This window comes from Boleophthalmus pectinirostris, unplaced genomic scaffold (assembly GCF_026225935.1).
Source record: "Boleophthalmus pectinirostris isolate CB_2022bp ecotype Guang Dong unplaced genomic scaffold, ASM2622593v1 HiC_scaffold_17, whole genome shotgun sequence".
Taxonomy (NCBI): domain Eukaryota; kingdom Metazoa; phylum Chordata; class Actinopteri; order Gobiiformes; family Gobiidae; genus Boleophthalmus; species Boleophthalmus pectinirostris.
This window is the reverse complement of record NW_026571115.1, coordinates 599,904-625,148: the sequence shown is the minus strand read 5'-3', so window position 1 is coordinate 625,148 and position 25,245 is coordinate 599,904. Positions and strand designations below refer to the sequence as shown.

The following is a 25,245-nucleotide window of genomic DNA, read 5'->3' as shown; positions in this document are numbered from 1 at the left end:
CCAAAAAGGGCTAGGGACAGTTGACAGTGCTATTAAAACACTATATAGAGTTTAGCAGCAAAATAAAGTTGATTTAGTGTTCAGTCCCAATTTAACACCAACACAGCAAATCAAAACCACCAACAGTGATAAGAAGTAGAGCCCGACCGATATGGATTTTGTTGTGGCCGATATGAAACCGATATAATGGGAGTTGGAGCTGCCGATAGCAGATATAATTGTCGATATATTTAGTGATGTAAAAATTCACTGTAAGTCTTGAATTATTAAAAAAAAAACTTAAGTTTACGTTTGGCTCTGGTGGATTCTAAACTGCGTTTATTTAGGCAACATTTATTGTTATTCTGCCTCTTTACATGATATGTCATAGGACTAAAACAGGTCTAAGGCAGGTCTAAAGCAGGTCTAAAGCAGGACTAAAGCAGGACTAAACCAGAACTGAACCAGGACTGAAAAAGGACTAAACCAGGACTAAAACAGATCTAAACCATGTGTAAAACAGGACTAAACCAGAACTGAACCAGGACAGGAGTGTCCGGACTCGGTTTCTCTCTCTCTCCCTCACTCGAGCCCAAGATTAGTCTTGGTTTATTTATTTTATGCTGAATATATATATGGACTTTTTTTTTTACCCTATGCACACGCAGATTTTTGAAAGTTTCGTTTTTAGCCGCTGCTACTGTCAAACTACCACGAGTCTGCATGTGGTGTAAAGAGAAAAAAGTGAGAGAAAGAGAGAGGGTGAGAGAAAGAGAAAACACGGCTCCCAATCCCAATAATCCCGTCGTTCGCTTCAAAGAGCCGGCTCTAAGAGCCGCTTCGATCGCAACCGACCCATAACTCCTAGCTAGTAAATAAACTACTGCTATTAGCCTTTAGCCGTAAAAACGTGCGCGCCGCGGTAATTAATTATATGAATAAATGTGGATCATTCACACTTCTATTCACAGCTCATTTACATATCAATGCTGGTCCAGTAACAAATAAACTGCCAATATAGTCACTTTACAATAGACCAATAGAAAACAGCCTGTTTATATGTGAGAGCTACAGCAGCTAATCGCTAACCTATCAGAACGAACCAAAACCAGCTTCAAAGTCGACATATTATCAACAATCACCGCTTACACAGGCTCCTCCTCACATCACAAGTCTGCACTAATAAATGTCCTTTTACTCCAGACTCAAAAAAAGAATAGAATCTCAGGGTTGCGCACATGGATCTATGTCTGCGGGTGTAAACAAACACATGTGACTCTGGTGGTGTGTTCAGGACACACACACAGAGACAAATGACTCCGCAGATAAATACTGATGAGGAGCCACATGTTAGGACATTTATCTGTCTGTAAATTGGATTAAATGAACATAATGTAGAGAGTCTTAGCTTTATAACGAGGTATAACATGCCCACGTGAAATATCGGCCCCTATCAGCAAGCATATGGGCCAATAGCCGATATGCCTCCAGCTGCTCATATTGGCCGAGAATATCGGTCAACCGATATATCGGTCGGGCTCTAATAAGAAGTCTCAACTCTTCCCATACTGCATGCTTTCACTGAGATTAAAAAGAGTTGAGCTAATCACTGACAAGTGGAAATCACAACTCACACATCACACACATCAGCTGCCATCTCAATAAAGACAAAGATCAAAGTCAAACATGCATCACTTTAAATACAACTCAGTCAAAGTTAGGGAATAATACATAATAAAAGCTGATTTTGTCTCATATATCCCCTTCTAAAGGTGTCCAACGAAGCCAACTTACATCTAGTACAAGGGTTAATGTTTTGTCCTTTCAGCCACAATAGATTATATAAAGTATTATTTACTTAATTACTGTCCCTTTATGACCTCTTATGATCAGTTACATCCCACTTATATTCCACTGATTACTTGATCAAAAATTCTGATTGTTATTTTGAAAAGTCTTAATGATTCTTTGCATCAACATTCCCTGGGGGTACCATGCTAACTGTAGGCATGCTCTGTGTGAGGGCTTGCTACTCAAGTTACACATTAATCTGAGCTTTATTTCAACACAATCTGACCAAAAAGAATCAACTCACCCGTTGTAGTTCCAACTGTTAAACAAGTCCCACTCAAATAACATTACAGTCACAAGCCATCTACTCCTAAGCAGGACCATGAATGCTTGTATTGATCAAACTCCTGAATATGTGTGGTTTTCAGACCATCATAAAACGTTTTGCTAATGTGTGCATTGTGTCCTGAACATTCCATCATGCACATACACGCTAAACACCCCAAGCGTGATGTCATTGCAGTAGTATCATTTCCAAAGTTTGAAATGTTGAGCCAAAAAATAATGTAACCCCATGTGTAAATCTGCTAGTATTCATATTACAAGCAAATTTGTTCAGCACCACTTTGAAACCATCACACGAACACTTTTTTTAACCAAGCAGACATATTTTAAAACACAAACTTTTCAGAGCAAAGTTTGACCGCCCATGAATCCGATCAGCGAGTGTGTAGATGCAGTTTGTGTATTAAAAAGGGGCATAACTCACCAGAAAGACCCTGTACGCGTCCTTCCTGGTGACTGGGCCCCAACACGGGTCGGTGTCATTGTACTTCACGCTGCCTGTGCTACACGAATGGTTCCCGCTGTAAAAACAGACAAACAACTTTATCAGAAGTGCAAAAACATGAATGAATAAATAAATACACCAATCAAAAATCTGGACATGCCTCCTTATTCAATGTTTTTTTGTTTGTTTTGTTTTTACCACTTTATACATTGTTGACATATATGGAAGTCATCAAGAATATAACACAAGATATATGGAGCAAATAAAAAAGTTAAATAACTCAGCTAAATATGTTTAATACTTTATATTCAAATCCTCAAAGTATCAAAACCTTTGCTTTGTTGACAGTGCTGTAACCCCTTTGCCTTCACTCAATGTAAAAGTCTCCTAAAATGGTTTTCAATTCACCGGAATGCCAAAAGTGCAAAGCGGTGATTAAGGCAAAGGCTACTACTGTCTTTAGAATAAAACAGTTACTTTGAGTTCATTTTTCATTTACATTCTACATGTTAGCATGCATAGTTTTGATGCCTTCAGTGAGAATCTACAATGCAAATAATTATGCAAATAAAAAGGAACATAACTGGAAGTGTGTCCAATATTTTGACTGCTTGGTTGTTGGTGTTGGTTGTTGTGGTTGGTTAAAACCATACTTTGGAACATTCTCCATTCCATGGAAACAAGCAAGAGGAGGCCCTCTTCCAGACCAAATAAGAGTCACGTTTGTGGAGATGCAAGTCCACTATTTTCTTTTTTATTCTGAAAAACAACCAACCAGTCAAAATATTGGACACACTTCCAGTTATGTTCCTTTTTATTTGCATGATTATTTGCATTGTAGATTCTCACTCAAGGCTTCAGAACTATGTATTTACATGTATGGAATGTAAACAAAAAATAAACTTAAAATATCTCTACTTATTTTATAAGTTATATGGCCATACTAGCTTGTCAAAGCCTGATCCGGTCAGATTTCAGAATCTAAGCAGGGCCGGGCCTGGTTAGCCTGGTTACTTGGATGGGAGACCACTGGGGAATTCAGGTGCCACAGGGGGGGCGCCAGTCGCAAAGACGTTGTGTTGTGTCCTTAGGCAAGACACTTCACCCACATTGCCTAGTATGAAAGTGGTGTGTGCATGAGTGTTGGTGGTGGTCAGAGGGACCAATGGTGCGATTGGCAGCCACACTTCAGTCAATCTGTCCCAGGGCAGCTGTGGCTACAATAGTAGTTTACCACCACCAGGTATGGAGTGACTGAATAACGATCTGTGACATATGTCTCTGAAAAGCACTATATAAATAAAACTTACTAAAGTAAAGTTAATGCTACTAAAGATTAATGTCTCTCTCTTTTAAATTTAAGATTTAATTTTATGATTATTTATGTTTTGATTTGTTTTTATTGTGATTTTAATGTATTTCTTATTCTGTAAAGCACTTTGAATTACTTTGTGTATGAATTGTGATATACAAATAAACTTACCTTGCCTTGCCTAAAGATGGTTGTGATTATAATTTTCTAGTTATGATTATCGATTTAACCAAATGATCTTGCAATGATCCATCTTAATATTGAAAGTAAACACAGAAAAAAGTATTAATATTGTGGTTGCAAGTGGAGATTTTTCACATGAACTCAAAATGCTCGAGGACTATCTGACTTCTCTCACTTCATTTCACAGATTTGAATCAGAGTAAATACATCCAGGATAAAGCCATGTTAGAAGTGCAGCTTAAACCTTTTCCATTGACTTTGTGCCATTCTTTTATGTGGAGCCTGGATGCGGCACAGGCCTGGGGCTCGGTATTTGAAGTCAGACTCAATCTGTTGAGGTCGAAGTGAATTTAAGTTTTGGTCGAGCTAAAGGTGAACAATGTAATGTGTGGGAGGTAATATATGTATTTTCAATTCATCAAAAGAAAGAAATATGAGTTTGTTTGGGATAGCAGAATTTAAATACTAATCAAAACTGCAACAAGTATTGAAATGAAAGATGCATTTGACACAGAATGGTTTTGGTCTTGAGCTGAATCTTCTGAAGCAGGTCTTGAGGTTCAAATAATTACAAAGTGTTTAACTGGCAGATAATCAGGAAGTGCATGTAAGCATACCAGTTAATTTTAACGTCACGGCAAAACTACACTCTGGCTTCTGAAAGTTGTGAAAAGCTCTTATAAACTCGTCACGGTGAATAATTAAGATGCTCTGAAGACAGAAGTGAAGTGAGGAATAACTCTGAACCACTGAAAACTGTTTAAAATGAAGTAGTTCTGTTTTTCACATTTTTAAAAGACCGGTCAGATCAGGTACAGCGCCTTTGAGAAGCACAAACTTTAAGAAATTAGAACTATTCTGTATTAAAAAGGTACACTATGTAACGTTTCTGCCTGGCATTAAACTTCTCTGATTTGCACTTATTCAATGAGAGGTGTTTATTTAGTCAAAATTGCTATTACTTAATTACTGCGAGCGGGTTCCCGTCTCCAGAGATCTATACTATAACTAGAACTCCATGGAAAGAAGCAAATTTAACGCCATTCTGTGGGATATTCTAGGGCAACTCATAACCATGGAGACAAGCAAGCAGCAGACCCTCTACCCCAAAAGTCACATAGTGTACCTTTTGAAAGTACATTATATGGTGTACAAGTTCCATTATAACACTGAGATGGCAAAAACGCAGCCTTCATCTTTGTCTCGTGCTGGTCCAATTAGCAAAACCTCTAATATCCACACGGTAATTATAGGTTGCATTTTAAGCCTGTATTGTTAAAGCAAAAGGTGACATTGGGTTATAACAAATGAAGAAATAAAGTTACATGTTTAATGATATCCCCTACATTATATCAGATTAAAAGGTTATGAATAGTGCACAGTTAATTGGCCTGTTCCAATTCAAAATAAAGCAATAATTACCAGCTATTAAATTTGACTTTGAAACTGTCGCATAATCATTTAGTAAAATTAACTTTAATGAAGCGATCACAATTATCCCGGGCCCTTGTGTACCATTATCTAATATCCAATAGACAAAATGCCCAGTTAATATTATGATTACCCATTTTTCTTTTATTACTTCTCCCCAATTAAGAGTACAAATGAATTTCTATGAGGGTTCACATTTACCATTACTTATTTCTCATTAGATCATACATTGAACAGTCTTTTATTATGCAAAACTGACTTTTGTGAGCTTAAACCATGTAATAATGCTGTTATTAGGGATGCACTGGTCCAGCTTTTTCAATACCAATACTGATGTCGATACTATGACTTTAAGGTACGTTTACACTGAAACGAATCACCGTATCGGAAACGATCTGCGTCCAAACACGTCGTTTCCGTGTCTGCAAGTCTTCCCTATCCACACAGCTTTGAGCATATGTGTTTACGATTTACAGAAAAGAAACTTAAAACTGCATGGCTAATTTGCATAAACTAAGTGCTCAAAAAACAGCTCGCAAAGATCGTTCCGTCTCAGGAGCCGTTTTCAATTGGATTAGTGTGGACGAACACTGCATCCACAATGAAAATGACTCGAATATTTACTAGTGTGGACAGGGCCTATGAGTTAGCTGATGGCTGATATTTACCGATACCAGTATGGGGATGGAAAATTACACTTATTTCCTTAAAACAGTTAACAGCTCCGCAACACAATTGGATCTCTTGTGTAATGAGTTATTAATCTTTCATCTAACTACTAAACAGCTAATAATTCAAACATTAAATGATATTCTAGGCCAAAAACTGCCTGTAAGTAGACATTATTATTACATCCAATAAAAGTAAAAATAAAAATAATCACCTTTACCGATATCATGGAACCAATACCCGATCCAGCAAATTTTTCATTATCGGCGCCTATCTCTACTTAAATATCATAAATTAATGTCTTAAACTCCTCCACAGTACAGCAGCTTCGGAACATGATGTTTTATCTGACTGTTTCTAAAGGTAGTGTGTTTTTTCAGTGCATATTATGTTCGAGACCTGTAAAGAGTCGAAGCCCGAAGCACATGGCTAGTCAACATATGTAAACAAATTATCGCATTTCGCTCTGCTCTGCCGATTTGTCCATTTTCATTTTCACTCTTAAGGAAGGCTCCGTCAAAACATCACATAGGTAAACCAAACACTATCTATGTGATTAATAATGTTTCTTGCAATTTTAGAGTAACCTCAGTTTGTGTTTAAGCTGCTCTGGGCATTAGTGGCCGTAGCACTAGTGGCGGCAGCTGCATGCAGAGGAAACTATTTGCAGATCTATTCACCAGTAAAAGATCAGGACATCTGCAGTAGCCCTCCTTTGACCCATCCAAATTGTTGGTTTTCAGATTGTAGAATGTGATCTCTCAGATGGTGGCAACAGACAGTATTAATATAGATTTTTTATCATTGATTATAATAAAGAACTTGAATCTGGTTCTATTAATTACCCCTATGTATTATAATATTTGTGTATACTGTTCATATGTTTGTATGGATTTGTATTCCTGTTGATTACATTGTCCTTTGGCATGAAGTCTCTAAATGGTAATATTCAAATGTTGAACCTAATCATTTCTGTCATTGACTAGACCCAAGAACTTGCTACATCGCTACATTGCAACATAAATCTGCATTTAAAAACTGTGAATTTTACCTGTCACCAAAATATTGGCCTATAGAATGTGAGGACATCTGAATCCCACCAAACAGAACAATTATAACAAAAATGGAAAAACATATCTGGGAGCATCTCTCAGTGTCATTTCCATCAAAATTCTTATTTAAAAAATGTCCAGTGCCTATTTCTGTCTGTGTCTCGAGGCAGCATACGTTCTGATATGAAAACTTTATTCGCAGTTTCTCGCCGACGGTTTGGTAATAAAATCCAGTCTCGGGGCAGCTGTGACGCAGAGGGGAGGGAGAGAGGTCAAGAAAACTTTATAGACAAACAGACAAGATCAGAGAGCTTTGGGCTAAAGGAGGCCGTGTGAAATCTCAAGTCACTTGTTAACCGGCAGCGCAATAAAATCTGAAATGTGTTAATTGGGGGAGATGCTAAAAATGTTAAAATGTCTTGAGAATACAAAAACATAATATCTGTCTTGCATATCTAAACAATCTCATTCATTTGCTGTTTAGAGTGACTGCACAGAGACAGCAGATTAAAAAATAAAAATAAAAAAATCACATTACCTCTTGGGTTACCTGGCTCACACCCTGAGCAGTTTTTTTTTTAAGTTCAGTTTTTACTATCATATCATGAGATTTTAAGCAGCTAAGAAGTGCAGCATCTGCAGTTCAAAGGACACAAGTAGGAGACTGTTGGATTGTGTGAAATGAGCTGTTTGTTTTTCTTGTATCAATGTCACCTGGCTCTCCCTGGACACTGTCTGGGCTGCAGGACACAGGGCAGTTTGAGGTGAGGAACAGCCCTTTGTACAATAGTTTCCCTCCCCTGACACAGGATGCGCCGACTCTACCTGACAAGTCCTGTTAAACTGACCTTTGACCTTTGAAAGAACGCAGTGGAAATGTTGCAGCAGAGAAACGTGAATTTCCCCCGGGATCAATAAAGTATCTATATCTCTCTGCATCAACCTAAATCATAAAATAATCTAATAATCTAAATACTGTAATGCACTCATGACATGACATACAGAGTAAATGCACTCACCAGGCGACCTCCATGAGTGAGATGGGGACAGCTGCAGCGTAGATGGCCAGGTCTCCGTACAGATACACGATCAGACAGATGTAGAACATGTTCACGCCAACTGAAACAAACACAGAAAAGACTCAGGTTTTCTACAAAAGTAGTATATACAGTGTATGTTAAAGACACATGGGACATATGCCAAGAATTGTTTTGTTGTCCACACATTTAAACATCACACATTTAAAGTGTCTTGCCAAAGGACACAAAGGCCATGAATGATGCTTTAAACAACCTTTCAGACCCAGGACTACAGCTTGACCATCTTTCATAGGAAAAAAGAGTCCAAGGAAGATACAAGACACTTAATCAAGAGGCAAAATCATTTTTTGTTGCATTGGAACTTTTTCCTGGTGAACCAGTCCCTACATTCTGTTTGAATGCAGGATGACTTCTCAAACATTCAGAACTTTTTACAGCAGATTTAACATTTAATGCTTCATTCAATGTAATGCTTCTTTATCTTCACTTGTAAGCTGTGTAGGGAAAGGTGCCTGTTCAGGGCCTGCTCCCCCATTCTGACCCCCAATTCACACCAAAGCGCAACGGCGCGCAGCACAGCACACGAGCAGCAGACGCGCTGCTTTAGAACTCCATTTTAACCGGTCTGACAGTGTACACCGACAGTGTCATACGCGCGTCCAACGAGCGTCTGACGCTGACGCGCTGCTCGAGATACGTTGGAGTTCTAATTTTGCAGCGTCAACGGTGCGTCTCCAAGGTTTTTAGCAGGGGAAAGACAGGAAATAAACACGCGGTGTCAAAATAAACTTCCGATACCCTTTCAAAATAATTTAACCAAAGTCAAGATAGCGACGTAAACAACGCGCACGTGATTTACGATGTCAGACAGCAGGACTAAACCAGGACTCACTGTCGAAATGTGCTCGGGGGTCCTTCTGTGTAGCCCCGAGTGTCCGCGGGCGAAAGGACCGGTGCAGAGCTTGGAGAAGAGGTACGTGCAGCCGTCGCGCTTTTCGGACACCTGCTCCGCGGGGCTCAGGGTTCACTATCTCTCTCTCTCTCCAAGATTAGACCTGGTTTAGACCTGATTTAGTCCGGGTTTAGTCATGGTTTAGACCTGGTTTAGACCTGAATTAGTCCTGACCCGCCCTTACAATTCCAGAACGTTAAAACTCGCCCGTTTCAGTGACTATTTTCCCTTATCCATCGGTGCAGGACTCTGTATCAACATATAAACGTATAGGCCTTATTACCTGGACGGACATATGATTTTAATCACACTCATAATGTATGTTAATTATACGTGATTTTACCTTATTAAGGGAAAAAAGACTGAGGTGTTTAATGTGCGTGCTAATAGAGTTAAACCTCATTAAACGCAGATGCGTTGCAGTTGTACACTTAATTCATAATACACTTAATACACATTCTAACTTAATACACTTTAACATAAAATAAATGATAAAAAGCAAGTACAAATGTGATGTCTGAAAACAGTGAGAAGATGTGCAGGCTGCATAGCAGGAGCATCTCCGACGCTCTGGTGTGAATTGAAACTTTGAAATTTACGCGTACGCGCAGCTCCGCCTACGTTAAGCACTGCTGCAGCTCCTGGTGTGAATTCGGGGTGCTTCGCTTCACTTTTCTTCGCTTTTCGCCTTGCCTCGACATCTATATTTTGACACAAATGGACCATGTGTTCCTCTGATTGGTTAATCAGCCGATGACGCCCATAGGGGTTTGTGCAGATAGAATAGAGTTTGACTATCAATCTTTGTAAAGAATAGTAAAAGCATGTGGTCCAGCTTGCTGTTCTTATCTGACTACACCACATCTGTCTGTATCAGGCTTTGTCTAAACACTTTAATCTTGAATCACTGTCAGCGGCGACCACAGTCCTCCTCGTTCAAACCTCTGCTCGTCTGTCACGTCTCTCAGTCACCGCTCTGGCTCCGCGGCGCCAGCACAAATATTAATAGTCTTAATTAAAAGCTAATCTCTGCATGAAGGATGTTCCTCTGTCAGGGTTTGGACTGCAGCTCTCAGCCATCTGCCCTCGAGACCATTTCACAAACTTAACGTTCTCATTCTTGTCGACAGATTTAGACGGGTCTTAAACTGATGGCTAAATGAATCCAAGAGGCTGTGTTATTTTAAGGCTGCACTCTGGGTAAGCAGACTTCAACTAAAAGGCTCAACTTCACTGGGAAATTTGATGCAATTTTTACAGTGGCATAAAAGGTTAGCGCGAAGGTTCATGCCATGGTTCAATTTCTGGTCATTCTATGTGGGGCTTTTACATCAACTTAAATACTCCAGCTAAATATTGCTGCACACATAGCCTGGTACTGATATTAACATTTTGTCCAGTTTTTAATTGATACTTTGCAGTGACATCATGCTGTGGGTGTTGTACGTGTATCTCTATTAGTGGAATGTTCAGCATTTACCATGGTGGCAAAATGTACACATTAGCAAACACAGACAAGAGTGTTTTAAGATTGTCTGAAAACAGGAAAGCAGGAGGTGAAAGCGACTAATGGAAAAACTGTTGGGTAATGCTAGCTAGCTTGAATTTAACAGCACAAATCAGCTCACCTCTTGCGATGTATTTTTCAGACTATAAATTGCTATAAGTTGCACCAGCCAAAAAAATGTGTAATGAGGAAAAAAACATCGGTCGCACCAGACTATAAGTTGCATTTATGGGGGAAAATATTTAGTAAAATCAGAGACCAGGAACCGATATTTCATGCTGAAAGACAAGTTCTAGTAATAACAATAGAACAGAGAACAACAGACTGTTAATGTCACATATGAACAGTTCTTCAGATAAATATAACAAACAACAGAACAAGTTTATCAAACTCTCCATCTCACTCCAAATCACTAAATCTAAATCAGCATCAGTTCCAGTTACAATTATTCCGGCCTTTCTGAATATTGACAGGACGGTTTCAAATGTCACTGAAGTCACTTAAATTTAAAATTTTCAGTGGTACAGAAGTAATGGTGCGATTGACTGACATGATACAGACAGGACAGAGGCTCTTTCTGCAGGAGACATGCACAGTAGAGCCAAGTGACAGTGGTACAGGAGTAATAGGAGCATCAGAGACTGACACACAAGACTAGAGCCTAAGCCAAAGCTGTCAGTGTGAACATGTTAATATATAAGTCCCACGCAGAATCACCCAAACCATCAAAGAAAAGTGTGATTTATAGTCTGAAAAATATGGTAGTTCCAACCAAACCAGCTTTTTCTAGTACGATTGTGTTAAAATAAAACTCATATTAATGTCTAACATGCCTCAGACAGAGCAGTACTTACAGGTAGAATCACATGTCAAAGGCATGTTGCTGACATCAGTTGCCAAGTATCAATTCCAGATAAAAAGGTTGATTAGTTTTTTGGGAGGGTTGATAGAAACTCCACACAAAATGGCGCCAGACTTTCCTATAAATTAACTTGGGGCCTTCTTGTTGTGCGGCGTTAATGTTAGCCACTCAGTCACCTTCTACACTAGCATTTCCCTCTATCATAGTTTCACAAGATATTTCTGTCTAGTAAAAATACCTCTTCGGCGCAAAACACTGTAGCAACCATCCCTAATCTCCTGTAGCACTGCTGTTGTATTCAAAGCACAGTCACTTAATGTGCCCTTGTTTCCTCTCTTTATTTTTGGTGACATTTCGCCAACGCCGTAGCTGCTTTGGGAGATTTGATTTGTGAATGTGTCCTTATTATTCCCACAAGAAAGAAAACCATTTGGGTCAAAGAGCTGAGGACAAGATGTTAATATCCCATTTCTATCTTTTCACAACGCTGCCGATAATGAAAGAGGGTGACTTTGTGCACTTGTTCCTTTGTGTAAAATATTGAATGACTAAGATTATTATGAGAGCGAGTGATTATCTAAAGAGATACGCAAATCCCAGAGCTGTGAGATAACTTTCAAATTGCAAGCACTGATATTTTAAATGAAATCATCAAGGCCCGTGGTAATATTGTCATTCAGGAATCCTTTAGTGTTAAGAGAGGCCAGAGGAAAAGCATGAGTAGCACGAGTTACAACTAAAGCAGCAGTTTGGTGTTAACAATGAGGGAGTAAGTAATCAATTGATGGGGTATTCTTCATGCTTTATGGTGGAATATTCAGCAGTTACCATGGAGACATAATGCACACATTACCAAATCCTGTCCAAAATGTTTCAAGTCTAAAAACTAGACTAGTCTTTAAAAAAATAAAAAATAAAAAAAATCAATTTAAACAACATATTTTCAGAACCCTGTGATCAATTTGTGCGTTCATAGTCCTGTTGAGTAGCCTGATTCATGAGCCGGTTTCACTTTTGGAAACCGTCTGGCCTCGCAGCATTAGAATTTGTTCGCTCAACAATAGGCGGGTACTAGGCGTGTAACAATAATTGAAATATCGTGATATTGTATCATCAAAGTTCTCACAAAAATATTGTGAAACATCATAATATATCAAATTATAAGTCTCTTTGCTTAAATTAATAGCTAAAAAAAGACAGAAGGAACTACATAGACCATGATCCTTTGCTCCATTTCAGTGTAAACTACATGAAGAAATTACAGTTCTAAGCACTTTTAAGTCTTAGTTCTTTAGATTGAGTCTTCTCAAGGCATTTTAAGAAGAAAAAGTAGCATATTAACGGTTCTGTTAGCCTCCTCAAAATATCGCAATAAATATCGTACTGTGAGATGTATAACATGAAAATATGGTACCAAAAGATTTGGATATTGTTACATTCCTAATCGTGAGCCTCCCCACCATATCGTAAGCTTTCCCACAATATCGCAATAAATATCGTACCATGAGGTTCATACCGTGACGATATCATATCGTGAGATATTGTTACCCCCCCTAGCAGGTACTTTTTTAATTTAACCAATCGCTGCTATTTGGTGACGTATGTAATGCACTGGTTTATTAAGCTTTTCCCAAATCCCATATTTTCATTTTCATTTCATTTCATTTCAGTTTATTTATTTCGGTCACAGGTATATATTGACATTAATTCATAAACAGTCATATTTAACATATACAGACCGAAAAGGTGCAGGCTGAAGCTTAAGATTATTATGCCTACCCTTTATTCCTTTGTCAGAGCTTCATCTTGACACCAGTTCATCTTCATAAATACAGCAGGAAGAAACAAGCTAATCAGTAACAGAACAACAAAGTTCTACAGCACAAACCATATTTCATGTATCTGTCCAGAGTTAAACATTTAAACTTCTTTATGAAGTGAAAGAAAGTGGTGCACAATTTTAGGTTTTCTGTACAGTTGTTCCAGAGCTCCACCCCTTTAACAGATATACAAAATTTCATAATGTTTGTTCTGATTTTCTTTTTAATAAACATGGTCGTGCCTCTGAGCTCATATCGGCTCTTTCGGATTTTGAACATGTTCTGTAACGATTTCGACAGGAGATTGTTGTTTACTTTGAACATGATTTTAAGAGTGTACAGGTCGACTAAATCGTAAAATTTCAGCGTTTGAAGGTTTATAAATAATGCATTGGTTGGTTCGTTATAAGTTGATAATGTGATTGCTCTTATTGCCTTTTTTTGTAGGGTAAAGATTGGCTTTGTGTTTGTCTTATATGTATTGCCCCAAATCTCAATACCGTAGGTTATGTAGGGCATTACCAGCGAGTTATATATAATAAAAAGACTGTTTTTATCTAGGGTATATCTATATTTATATATAATTGCGATCACTTTGTATAGTTTGTTCCTAATTGTATTTATGTGTGATTTCCAGATTAAATTATGATCTATGGTTATTCCTAAAAATTTATTTTGAAAGACTCTTTCTAGTGGTGTATTATTGAGCATAATTTGTACATGATTTTGTACTTTTCGCTTTGCATATACCATAAATTTAGTTTTTTCTATGTTTAGCGATAATTTATTAATATCAAACCAAACTTTAATTTTCTGCAGCTCCCTCTCCACCATTTGAAAAAGCTGCCTTTGGTCTTCACCTGAGCAGTAGAGGCTGGTATCATCTGCGAAGAGCACATAATTGAACATTTTTGATGCCAAACATAAATCATTTATATACATAATAAATAGTTTTGGCCCAAGCGTCGAGCCCTGTGGAATTCCACAATTTACTTTCAACAATACAGATTTTTTATTATTTATTTCAACATACTGGTATCGGTTTTGTAGATAGCTTTGTAGCCAGGCATGCACAGGTCCTCGCAGTCCATATCTTTCTAATTTTTGCAATAATATATTATGATCGAGGGTATCAAAAGCCTTCTTAAGGTCAATAAAGATACCCACACTGTATTTCTTTGAATCAATTGCTGTAGATAAATTTTCTACCAATTCCATAACAGCCATTGAGGTGGAACGATTTTTCCTGAATCCATGTTGATGGTCACTTAGGAGCTCATATTTTTCTATGAATTTATCTAATCGATGAACAAATATTTTTTCTATTATTTTTGAGAATTGAGAGAGTATTGAAATTGGTCTATAGTTTGAAAATATATTTTTTTCCCCATTTTTGTATACTGGAAACACTTTTGCTATTTTCATTTTATCTGGAAATTTGCCCATTTTAAATGACTGATTACATATATGTGTCAGTGGATCTGCTATGAGCTCTATTGTTTTCTTGATTAGGTTCATGTCTAGGCCAGCTGCATCTGAAGAAGGACAATAACTTCTTTCCCCTTGATAAAATTCACCAAACATTCTCTTTGTTCCAGCTTTAAATCCTCGATCTCAGGAATCATTGCCAGCACAGAATGTATGGCTCTTCGCTGATTGGCTGGTGCCTGGACTCACACGTCCGGGGGTTCTTGCAAACCGTCTAGTGTATTCTGATTCCTGACCTAGTCACTGGAGAGAAATGAAATTGAGTGGAGGCACTAGGTGGCGCCAGCCTGGCTACCTGTTTAGGTGTTTAGCTATTAGCTTTATATCAACACAGTTTGACCATATAGAACTGACTTAGCTGGAACTACAACAAGTCACTCTCAAATAAAATTACAGTCACAGGGCAGCTAGTACAAGGCACCTTTTCTGTTGAAAATCAAACACATAAATGGGTCCATGAACAGTGGCACAAATCACAGCTAAAATGTGTTGTATGTTGTATTTTTTCTTGATTTGTCAGACCATCTAATTATGTGGCAGCATTTTCTAATGTGTGCATTGTGTCACCATGGTAACTGCTGAACATTTTTCCACAGGTATAAATGCAGTACATCCCCAGCATGAGTCATACACCAGCATAAACAGACACCGAGGTAGGCGAGTTAAATGTCTTGCAACAATGACCGCTCTAGCAACAATGTTTTACTTCAGGAGCGGGATTCAAACCACCAACGACTCTACCAACTTAGATACCGCTGCCCACATGATGTACACCTCAATTCTATGTTATACAAACTGTAAATCAATCTAGGTTAGAAGAGTGTGACGGTCTCCCTCTATCTACATCTCTCCCTTTTTTCCATGGCACTCGTCCGATCTAAATGGATGACCACAATCTCCTTGGTCACACTTCAGGAGCTCCATTCATAAAGGAACAATATTAAACAAACTTTGGAAACAAATTAAGCCTTCATCCAGACTCATCACGCTGTTATCGATTTGTTTTCTAGATCACAGCTCGCCGATACAAGACCAGCGCAAATTAAACTGTGTTTGACAAAGAGGACACCGGATCAGTTACATCAGACCAAACATGGCTCCAGCTATCAGCATTCATCTTCTGAGCGACTGAAGCACTTAAAGCTGCTATTTGTTTACAAAGGTGAGTATAGAACATTTTCTAAGTAACGTTTTGAATAAATTGTACTTTTGAAAGCACTATACTAATCTAATCTACCACACTGATCCAATATATTTCAGTGCAATAGTACTCTTATTAGAGTTGTTTTGGTTTGTTTTGGTTTGCTTTGTTTCCTACTCAACGAATTTGATTGCACTTCAATTAGCCTACATCGTACTTAGCCTTAATGAAGCAAGAAGAAAGACTTAAATCCTGTTCCAAATATTTACCGTCTTAAAAACATGAAAAACAGAACTAGTTCATTTTGAACAGTTTGCAGTGGTCCAAAGTTATTCCTTACTTACCTTATGCATTCCAAGAATTCTAATAATTAACTTTAATCGGTATAAAAAAAAGTTTTATATATATATCTGCGCTGATATTTATGTATTAGATAACACTTATCATTCTTTTTTCCATACACTGTGGAAGGAAATACAATGGAAAGGAAATGGTACTGGTTTATATGAGATATTAGTAAATGAGTAAAAACCGACGTACTGATATTCCTATCAGAACAGAAAAGGCAGGATCGCTGCATCTCTAAACCAGAATGGACTAAACAAACCAACAAATGAATTTTGCTCAACACAGAAAAATGTGTAGAGCCACTTTTCAAAGCAAATCAAAATATTTATCTCCTGGGACCTTCAGACTTTAATGCATTACAAACCAGGGATGTAACAATATCCAAATCTCTCTAAGATATTTTCACAATATACATCTCACGGTACAATATTTATTGCTGTATTTTGTGGAAGCTAACAAAACTGTGAATATGCTGCTTTTTCCTCTTAAAATGCCTTGACAAGACTTAACCCAAAGAACTAAGATTTAAAAGTGCTTAGAACAGTTAATTCATCATGTAGCCTGCACTGAAACGGAGCCAAGGATCATGGCCTATGTAATTCCCTCTGTATTTTAATTAATTTAAGTGAAGAGACTTGTAATTTGATATGACCCACAATATTATTGTGAGACCTTTAACAATACAATATCACAATATTTCGGTTACTGTTACATCTCTGTAACACACAAATTCAAGTTCATTAAAAACATAGTGAAGTTAAGTCCTTTCTTCCACCTTACCTTACCTTTCAGTTATTTATTCTTCAAAAATACCAGATTTTGTGATATCAAATGTTTTGTCTTTCCATTTGCATTAACCTCAAATTATAAATCAGATATTACATTCAGACAGCTAAACTTACTCTTAACTTAATAGTAGTTAATAGTAGTAGCTTCTAATAGTAGTGGTAGTTAATAGCAGTGGTAGTAGTAGTTAATAGTAATTAATAGTAATAGTTAATAGTAGTACTAATTACTTGGACTACTATTTACTCATTTACTACACTTCCACTTGAGAGTAATATTATTTTGAAGTAACAGTAGTTTTACTTGAGTACAATCTTGGGCCTCATTTCACATGGGCTTTTGATGCATAAGTTTGACATTTAAGTAAAAGAAGTAAAAGCTAGTGGAGTATTAAAGATGGCGTCCGCAGAGTGGTGATGGCTCTTGTTAAGGCTCAGTTAATTAGTATTCAGGGGAAGTACAGAGGGGAGTGAGAGGAAGAAAGGACAAGTCAAAGGAACAGATAGAGAATACAGAGATAATTGGACAGATGTTTATTTATAGAAGGTTTTGTTTTCAATGTTTTAGTTCATTGCACTAGTTTTACCAGATTCTTATTATGCCCCGTGTATGTGCGTTTATTTATGGTTACTATGCATCATATATTGTGTCTATTTAGGCAATGTTAGATATGTGAGAGTTGGGTTAAAATGTAAACATGTTGCAAATAAAATCAATAGATGCAATTAATTTGTTTTTAAAGGGACAGTCCAGAATTTTGGACATAGGGCCTCATTTCCTAGTGAGCCAGAGCGTTGGAGACGTGTTGAGACACTTTTTAAAATATTCCATCCAGTCCTTGTATTTGCAGAGGTCACTGGTGCTAGGCTAGTGCATGTCAATGGCCATAGTTATCCTGCCACTAAAGTTACCCACTCCACAAAACACCCGAAGCAAATCTATTATTACACCAGACTGTCCATGTAAATGTCTGTGTTGATAGAATAAAGTTTGAAATAAAACTAACATTGCATTGCATGAATCATCGCATGTTGAGGGACTATTTTCTCATATATCAGTCCACCGCTGCCAAGCTTTCTATCAGAAAGTACAACTCGCTGCTGCTCAGACAAAAATCCTTCAAATGCAAGCTTGTTTTTTCTTCTAAATTTATTCTATCAACACAGACATTTACATCGACAGTCTGGTGTAATAATAGATTTGCTTTGGGTGTTTTGTGGAGTGGGTAAGACTGTTTGTAGTGGCAGGATAACTATGGGCATTCACATGCACTAGCCTAGCACCAGCAACCTCTGCAAATACAAGGACTGGATGGAATATGTAAAAAAAAAGTGTCTCCACACATCTCCAACACTCTGGCTCACTAGGAAATGAAGTCCTATGTCTAAAATTCTGGACTGTCCCTTTAAGTTAAATTATATTATTGAATGTAGCATACAATTTTACAAATTTTTTACAGACTTAAAAAGGGCTCCATTTTAACAAACTTTTAGGGTTTTTTTTCCTTATAGCCTAGCAAAATGCGCTCTCTCTCTCTCTTCAAAACACCTTGTTCAACCTATAATGTGAACTTTCAAATTCTATATACATTATTATAAACTGTAAAATTACAAAGGTTATGTCTCTAAGAATATAGCCCAAAATACCTGAATAATGCATAAATAATAGGACATTTTAATTTCAAGAGTTTCAGCTTCCTTATGGACATCATTTATCAGCCTTTAAAAGATAGGACTATTGCCAAAGCAATTAACAATTTAAAACAAAACATCTGAGTTTTTTGGACTAGACTTTCAGACTTTGGAGGAAGAAATTTTACTTTTTCATTAAATGCTACTAATGGACATTCTGCATTTTTATATTCATGGAATTAAGACTGAAAGCCATTTGTATTTGTTTTTAGTCTAAAGTACAAATTATAATAGAGTAGAAAATTGTGATTGATCAATATAAGGAAAAAACTGATACATTTTGTGTGTTTTTGTGTTGTATTGCATTGCCCTGCCCTACTGTGGACATTACCTTTGTTTTATTTGATTACAAGTTACAGCCACAAGTCACAGAGTCCATAACATACAGAGAGATAAAGTGCTGATTCAGTGTGGACCGGGTCAGAGCCGTGTCCTCTGAGAGTCCTGTAATCAAGTTTACAGTTCGGTCTGAGGTTAGGTTCTGTCACAGTTCGGGTCAGGTTGGTGAAGGATCGTGGCTCTGGTCCAAACCTGGTCTCACGTGGTGCTGGTCCAGTCTTGGTCCTAGTCCTGGTCCTGTGTGAGTCCTGATGTCCTCTAACTGTCTCCATCACAGCGGGAGGGTTTAATTAGCAACAGAAGGCCTTTAAAGCTAATTTACCTGCATCCTGTGACTAGGGCTGGGCACGGTTCCATTTTTTCTAGTACTAGTACCTTAATACCTGCTTTCCAGTACTGATATCTTAATGGTTCTTCTTCTAGAGCCTGTATTTTATAAATGACTAAAGTGTAAATGAATGCCCAATATTAGGCACAGTATTTTTCAATCTTTAATTTACATCATACTGTTATAACTTATGGCATCTATTCATTTTCTGACTCAGAACAAATGCTTCCTGGTCCAGTCCCGGTCCAGAGTCCAGTCTGGTGTGAGTCCTGATGTCCTCTAACTGTCTCCTTCACAGCAGGAGGGTTTAATTAACACCAGAAGGAATTTAAAGCTAATTTACCTGCATCCTGTGACTGACAGTTTATCTGGCTATAGGAGGTTTTCTGTTTTTTTCAGACACACAGATGGGGGCAGAAGACAGATTTCCTATTGATTACATTGTACTTTATCATGAAATATTTCAAATATAAACAGAAAAAACTGTTCCACCTTGTGATGTCATGTTTTAAAAAGGATTCCATTGTGTTCTTAAATTCAGACCTGGAATTTCCAAGCAAAACGAAAAGTAAAACTACAGCTTCATGACATCACAAGGTGGAACACAGCATTTCGGAGATATAGACAGACTAATAATAAAGACTGAATGAAACAAAACACAATTCCAGGTATGTTTCTGAGAAGGTAACAGCATCCTCACATGTCTTAAAGCTCCCAAGAGTAAATTTGACATAATACAGGACCTTTAAAAGCATAACTGTCCCGAACCCCCCTGACCCTGCGCAGACACAACTTTCTTGTGTACTTTGCCCACAAAAGCCCTGACTAAACTGTATCCATCTGCCCCGAGGTGTTCGCAGATTCAGCCTTGTTGCTTTATTGCGCGTGACGTGGCGAGAGGAGGAGTCATTTATGTTCTTGGACTTTAACGGAGCGTGATGGACACCGAAGCTATTTACCGTTCAGGGCTTTCAATCTGCGAAAACTCATAAAACCAACAAGGAAAACTGTACCCCTCCCTTTCATTTTAAAACACACTACAACGCATTATCAAGTCACTACTCCTGAGACTGTGATGGCGTCATGGGCCATTTAGTTTTGAACACAATTATCTTTAAATACTCGAGGGAGAATTAATAGACAGGCTTTTTGGACTATTGACAAGACAAGATCAAACTTATAAATCCCACAGGGGACAAATTTAATTCATAGAGATACAGATGCCATATTACATTTTGGTGTTACAATTACCCTGTTTCACCTTGTGATGTCATTAAGTGATTTTAAATGCCATACACCTCCACTAGAGTCATTTAGACTATTTCAGTCCTGGAATTGCCAATCTCTACTGAATTAAAGCTGAAAGGTCAATGTTTACTTGAAAAATACCACTACATGTCATCACAAGGTGGAACGGAGCATTTTAATCTTTTGAGATAAAGACAGACTCATAACAAAGGGTTACTCAAACATGTGTAAATGAAACAAAACACAACTCCAGGTATGTTTTTGATGAGGTAACAACGTTCTAATATGGTTAATGTGGTTAATTTTGTATAATATAGGACCAACAATATAGGGCCCAACAAATATATTGGTTGGCCGATATTGTCGGCCGATGTTACACCTCGTCATAAAGCTTAGACTCTCTATATTATGTTCATTTAATCCAATTTACAGACAGATAAATGTCCTAATATGTGACACCGCATCAATATGTATCTGCGGAGTCATATGTCTGTGTGTGTGACACCGTAATGCCCCTGAACACACCCCCAGAGTCACATCACTCACGTGCACTTGTTTATACACATAGCTGCTGTCAACATGCTGGATTATATTCTTTTTATACACAATCTTTTTGAGTCAGGATTGAAAGGACACTTATTAGTGAAGACTTGAGGTGTCTGTGTGAGCGGTGAGTGTTACGAATGTGTCGGGTTTTGAAGCTACTTTTGGTTCTTTTTCATTGTTTAGCTGCTGTAGCTCCCATTCATAAACAGCCTGTTTTCTGTGATACTGACCTAGTGTAAAGTGACTATAGTGGCTGTATATATGTTTTTGGACCTGCACTGATATGTAAATGAGCTGTGAATAGAGGTGTGTATGCATATAATTAATTACCACGGTGCGCACACATTTACTGCTACAGCCTGATAGCGGTAGTTCACTTACTTTCTTTGCTGGCTAGAATGTCATGCAAAAATGCCATTAAGCTGACCTTCTGTCTATAAATATGACAGTAAAGAGGCAGAATAACAATTAATGTCGCCTAAATAAACCCTATTAAAAATCCTATAGAACCAAACCTTAATTTTATAATCAACTGAAGATTTATAGTGAATTTTTACATCAATAAATATATCTGCTAATCAGCACCTCCAACTCCTGTTTTGTCCGGTGCAAACAAAATCCATATCGTTCGGGCCATAAGAAATTGAGTCTGCAGTCATAGCACTTTACATTTGAAAATAAATTATATATTATAAATGGGGAAAAGTCCTCAAATTGTTCTAGTCGGAGGCTGCCATATACTTGGGCAAGACACTTCCAACATCCAGTGTGTGTGTGTAATGTTTGTTTTTTTCACACAGATTATGCTGATATTGGGGCAATCCTTATTTGAATATTTAAGTTTGATTCAATTTATGGTATATAGAAAATGTGTAGAAAATAATATGATTTATTTTGTATGCCATAAGAAAGAGTGTTTTAATCAGATTATATTAGAATCTGTATAGAGTATCAAGTCTATTCCATAGTAGAGAAATCGAGTTTGAAATTTTAGTATCATAACAACACTCGTTCAGTTACCCATTATATGTTTATTGGCCTGCTCTGACGATATAAGGTTTTGTTTGGTGCAGGTCATAAATAAAAAAACTATCAGTGTAATTTTCTAGCCACTATTTTTGACATAATATTAATTGGCTCATTTAAGAAACCAATTAACACATAAATTGATTTTCAGCCCTGCTTCGGTCTAGAATGGTGCACTGTGATGTAATATTTGGTCATGCGTCTCTCACTGAGGGCAGATAGAGGAGCTGTGATCGGGCGCCGTGCCGATCTCATTCATTTGTGATTGGAGCCAACAGCCCCACAGGATGGGGGAGGGGGAGGGGGGAAGAGGGCGAGGAGGGGGGGGGCAAGAGAGACACGTCCTTATAAGGGATCGATGGGCGCGCACGTGGCTCACCTGTGTGCACGTGACAGAGGACATTAAAGGAGAACTCAGGTGGAGGGCAGACAGCTCCTTCAGTGTCAGCGCAAGTGGCAGCAGGGGTGGGAGATATATTGAAAAATGGGAAATATACAGCGCTGTACCATAGGACTGGGTAATGAAAATGGAATCGTGATCTCTGTGAGGATTTGTCTTTTGTTTTGTTTTTTTGTCATGTTGCCATATATATGATTCACCATTTCTCCATTTAAAAGAACGCATATTGTGTCTGCTATGTAGAGATAATCAATGACAACCCTGGACCATTATCATTTAAATCACAATATTTCCTTTATTAAGTTGTTTTAGATGAATAAGTCCACTGTCTTGGTGCCCAGTGGGAGCTGGTGTTGCCGTAAACGTCACCACAACAGAGAGTCGGCACCTCAGATCACACTAATGAGCAACGGATTTTATTTGCTTTGTACCAAAATGACTTTGTAACGCTGATGAATTCTACACAGAGTTTATTGAGTGAGTAAAAAGGTTTGGTATTTATATGTCAAAAAATAAAAAATAGAATTGTGATGTTAGCTATTTTTGTTATTTTTTCACTTCTCACCATCCACTCCTCCTAGTGGTCAGCCTCTGCCTCTCTGAGTGAATGACAGGTGGATTTAATACTGGTAAATGGAGACATGCACATCCAACAAAAACTGCGACTGCGTTCTGGCTCCAAAAACAAAAATGAAGAAAGAGATCCACACTGCAATTCTCTGAAGCTCCCAATTTTTTTATTTCTATGACATCACAATTTGACATTCTGGGCCAAACCCTTCTTCAGACATGAAAGGTTCCGTTCCACTCCTGTTACATATAGGCCCAGGTCTAGTCACGTGACCCACCACCTGATCAGTCCCAATTAAAGAGAAAGTTTTTTGATTACAGTTGTTGAATAGATTCTTCCAGGTGTGAATCTGAACCTTTCATGTCTGAAGAAGGGCTTGACCCGAAACATCACATTGTGGTGTCATTGAAAAAAAAAATTGACAGATGGATTTAACCAATCACTAAGGGTGCACCAATGCCAATCTGGAATGTAATATCAGCGTCAGTGCTGACAAATTTGCTGGATTGAGTATCAGTTCCCTGATATCAGTTGATGACCTGATAAAAGTTATTCTGGATGCCTTTAATCGGATGTTATGAGAATATTTACAGGCTGATTTTGTCCAAGGACATTTCATAATGTCATGTTAAATAACTTTTATTAATACAAAGCTTGCTAGTAGTTACTTTAAGGGTAAATAACCTAGCCTTTGGGGGTGGGGTGGAGGGGCATGTGGAACTATTTTTAATGTCTATAAAGGACTTTGGGTTACATTTTTGTATAAAAAGTTCTTTATAAATAAAGTTTGAATTGGTGTCTTGTGAAATAAGTTAACTGTGTTTAAGGAAATTCGTGCCATTTTCCATCCCTTCACTGGAATCTGTTAATATCAGTTGTCGGCAGATAGACGAAGTCTCGATATGGGTATCAGAACTGAAAAAGCTGGGTAAGTGTATTCCTGCCTACCGCAGTGAAGAGTGAACTTTCAGAAACAGCTGATGGCTTTAGTTGCCCCTTAAAGACTGTGAAATATGACTTGTGATCAAATTGAAATTGTGATCTGGCTCTTAAAAAAATATTATATTATATATAGATATTATTTTTTTGGCATACCACCCACCTATGTGAGAGAGAGACATAAAAAGGCAAACTTAGGTAGAGGGCAGACAATAGTATCAGAGTATGTGGCAGCTCCTTAATTGCTTCACTTTCACATTTCCTTCACTAGGATCTATTTCAATGTTTGACCTTTTCAGTCTCATGTTTCTAGAGCTTTTTATTTCCTCCTCTCTTTACCTCTTTGCCTCCTCTGTCCCCTTTCGTCAATGAAGACATATGTGCAAGCCATAAGAACACATTGCAAGTGCTACATCTAGTGGTCGTGATCTGTAGTGCGTCCATGTTGACCAAGGGCAGGCAGTATCACTGATAACAAATCAGAAGCTTCCTCAAAGGAGTCAGAGTAAACAAGCAAGCAAACAGACTGTGCAAGGCAAATATATACATAACAGAGATAGTAGTGTTTTGAAATGTGAATTTGGATTTCGAAATACCAAATTACCAAATTTGAAAAGCAGTGACAAGACCAATACAGAAAAAACTGACGCCCTAATCATCTAAAAACACAACAGGAAATAAGGATTCAGTCAAGAGCAAAGGATGTACTGAGTTCACTTTCGGGTTGAGAAAAAACTTAAGCTCGAGATATTGATGTTTATACATACAGCTGATTATCAAGTGTGTGTATATTTGATAAAGATATTACAATGTCAGTTTTAGGTTTTAGCAAATATGTTAAGTTTCTGCATGAATGTTCAGCTGTGGTGACACAATGCACACATTAACAAACACTGCAAAAATGTTTTTATCATTGTCTGAAAACTCAAGAAAAAATGCTAAATGGATTCAAACAACTCACTTTCAGGAGTCTGTGAGCAATACAAGCTCAAGGTTACATTTAGGT

At 37.7% G+C, this 25,245-nt stretch overlaps 1 protein-coding gene across 1 annotated transcript in view; it reads right to left on the bottom strand.

Moving 5' to 3' along the window:
- The window catches only part of tmem104 (transmembrane protein 104), a 110,632-nt gene that overhangs the window by 68,590 nt on the left and 16,797 nt on the right, over window positions 1-25,245 (bottom strand). Inside the window, exons 7-8 of the mRNA XM_055152360.1 lie at window positions 8,227-8,326; window positions 2,540-2,636 (exon numbers count right to left, since the gene is read on the bottom strand). Coding sequence (XP_055008335.1) covers window positions 2,540-2,636; window positions 8,227-8,326 — 197 coding nt within the window. The remainder of the gene's footprint in view (window positions 1-2,539; window positions 2,637-8,226; window positions 8,327-25,245) is intronic.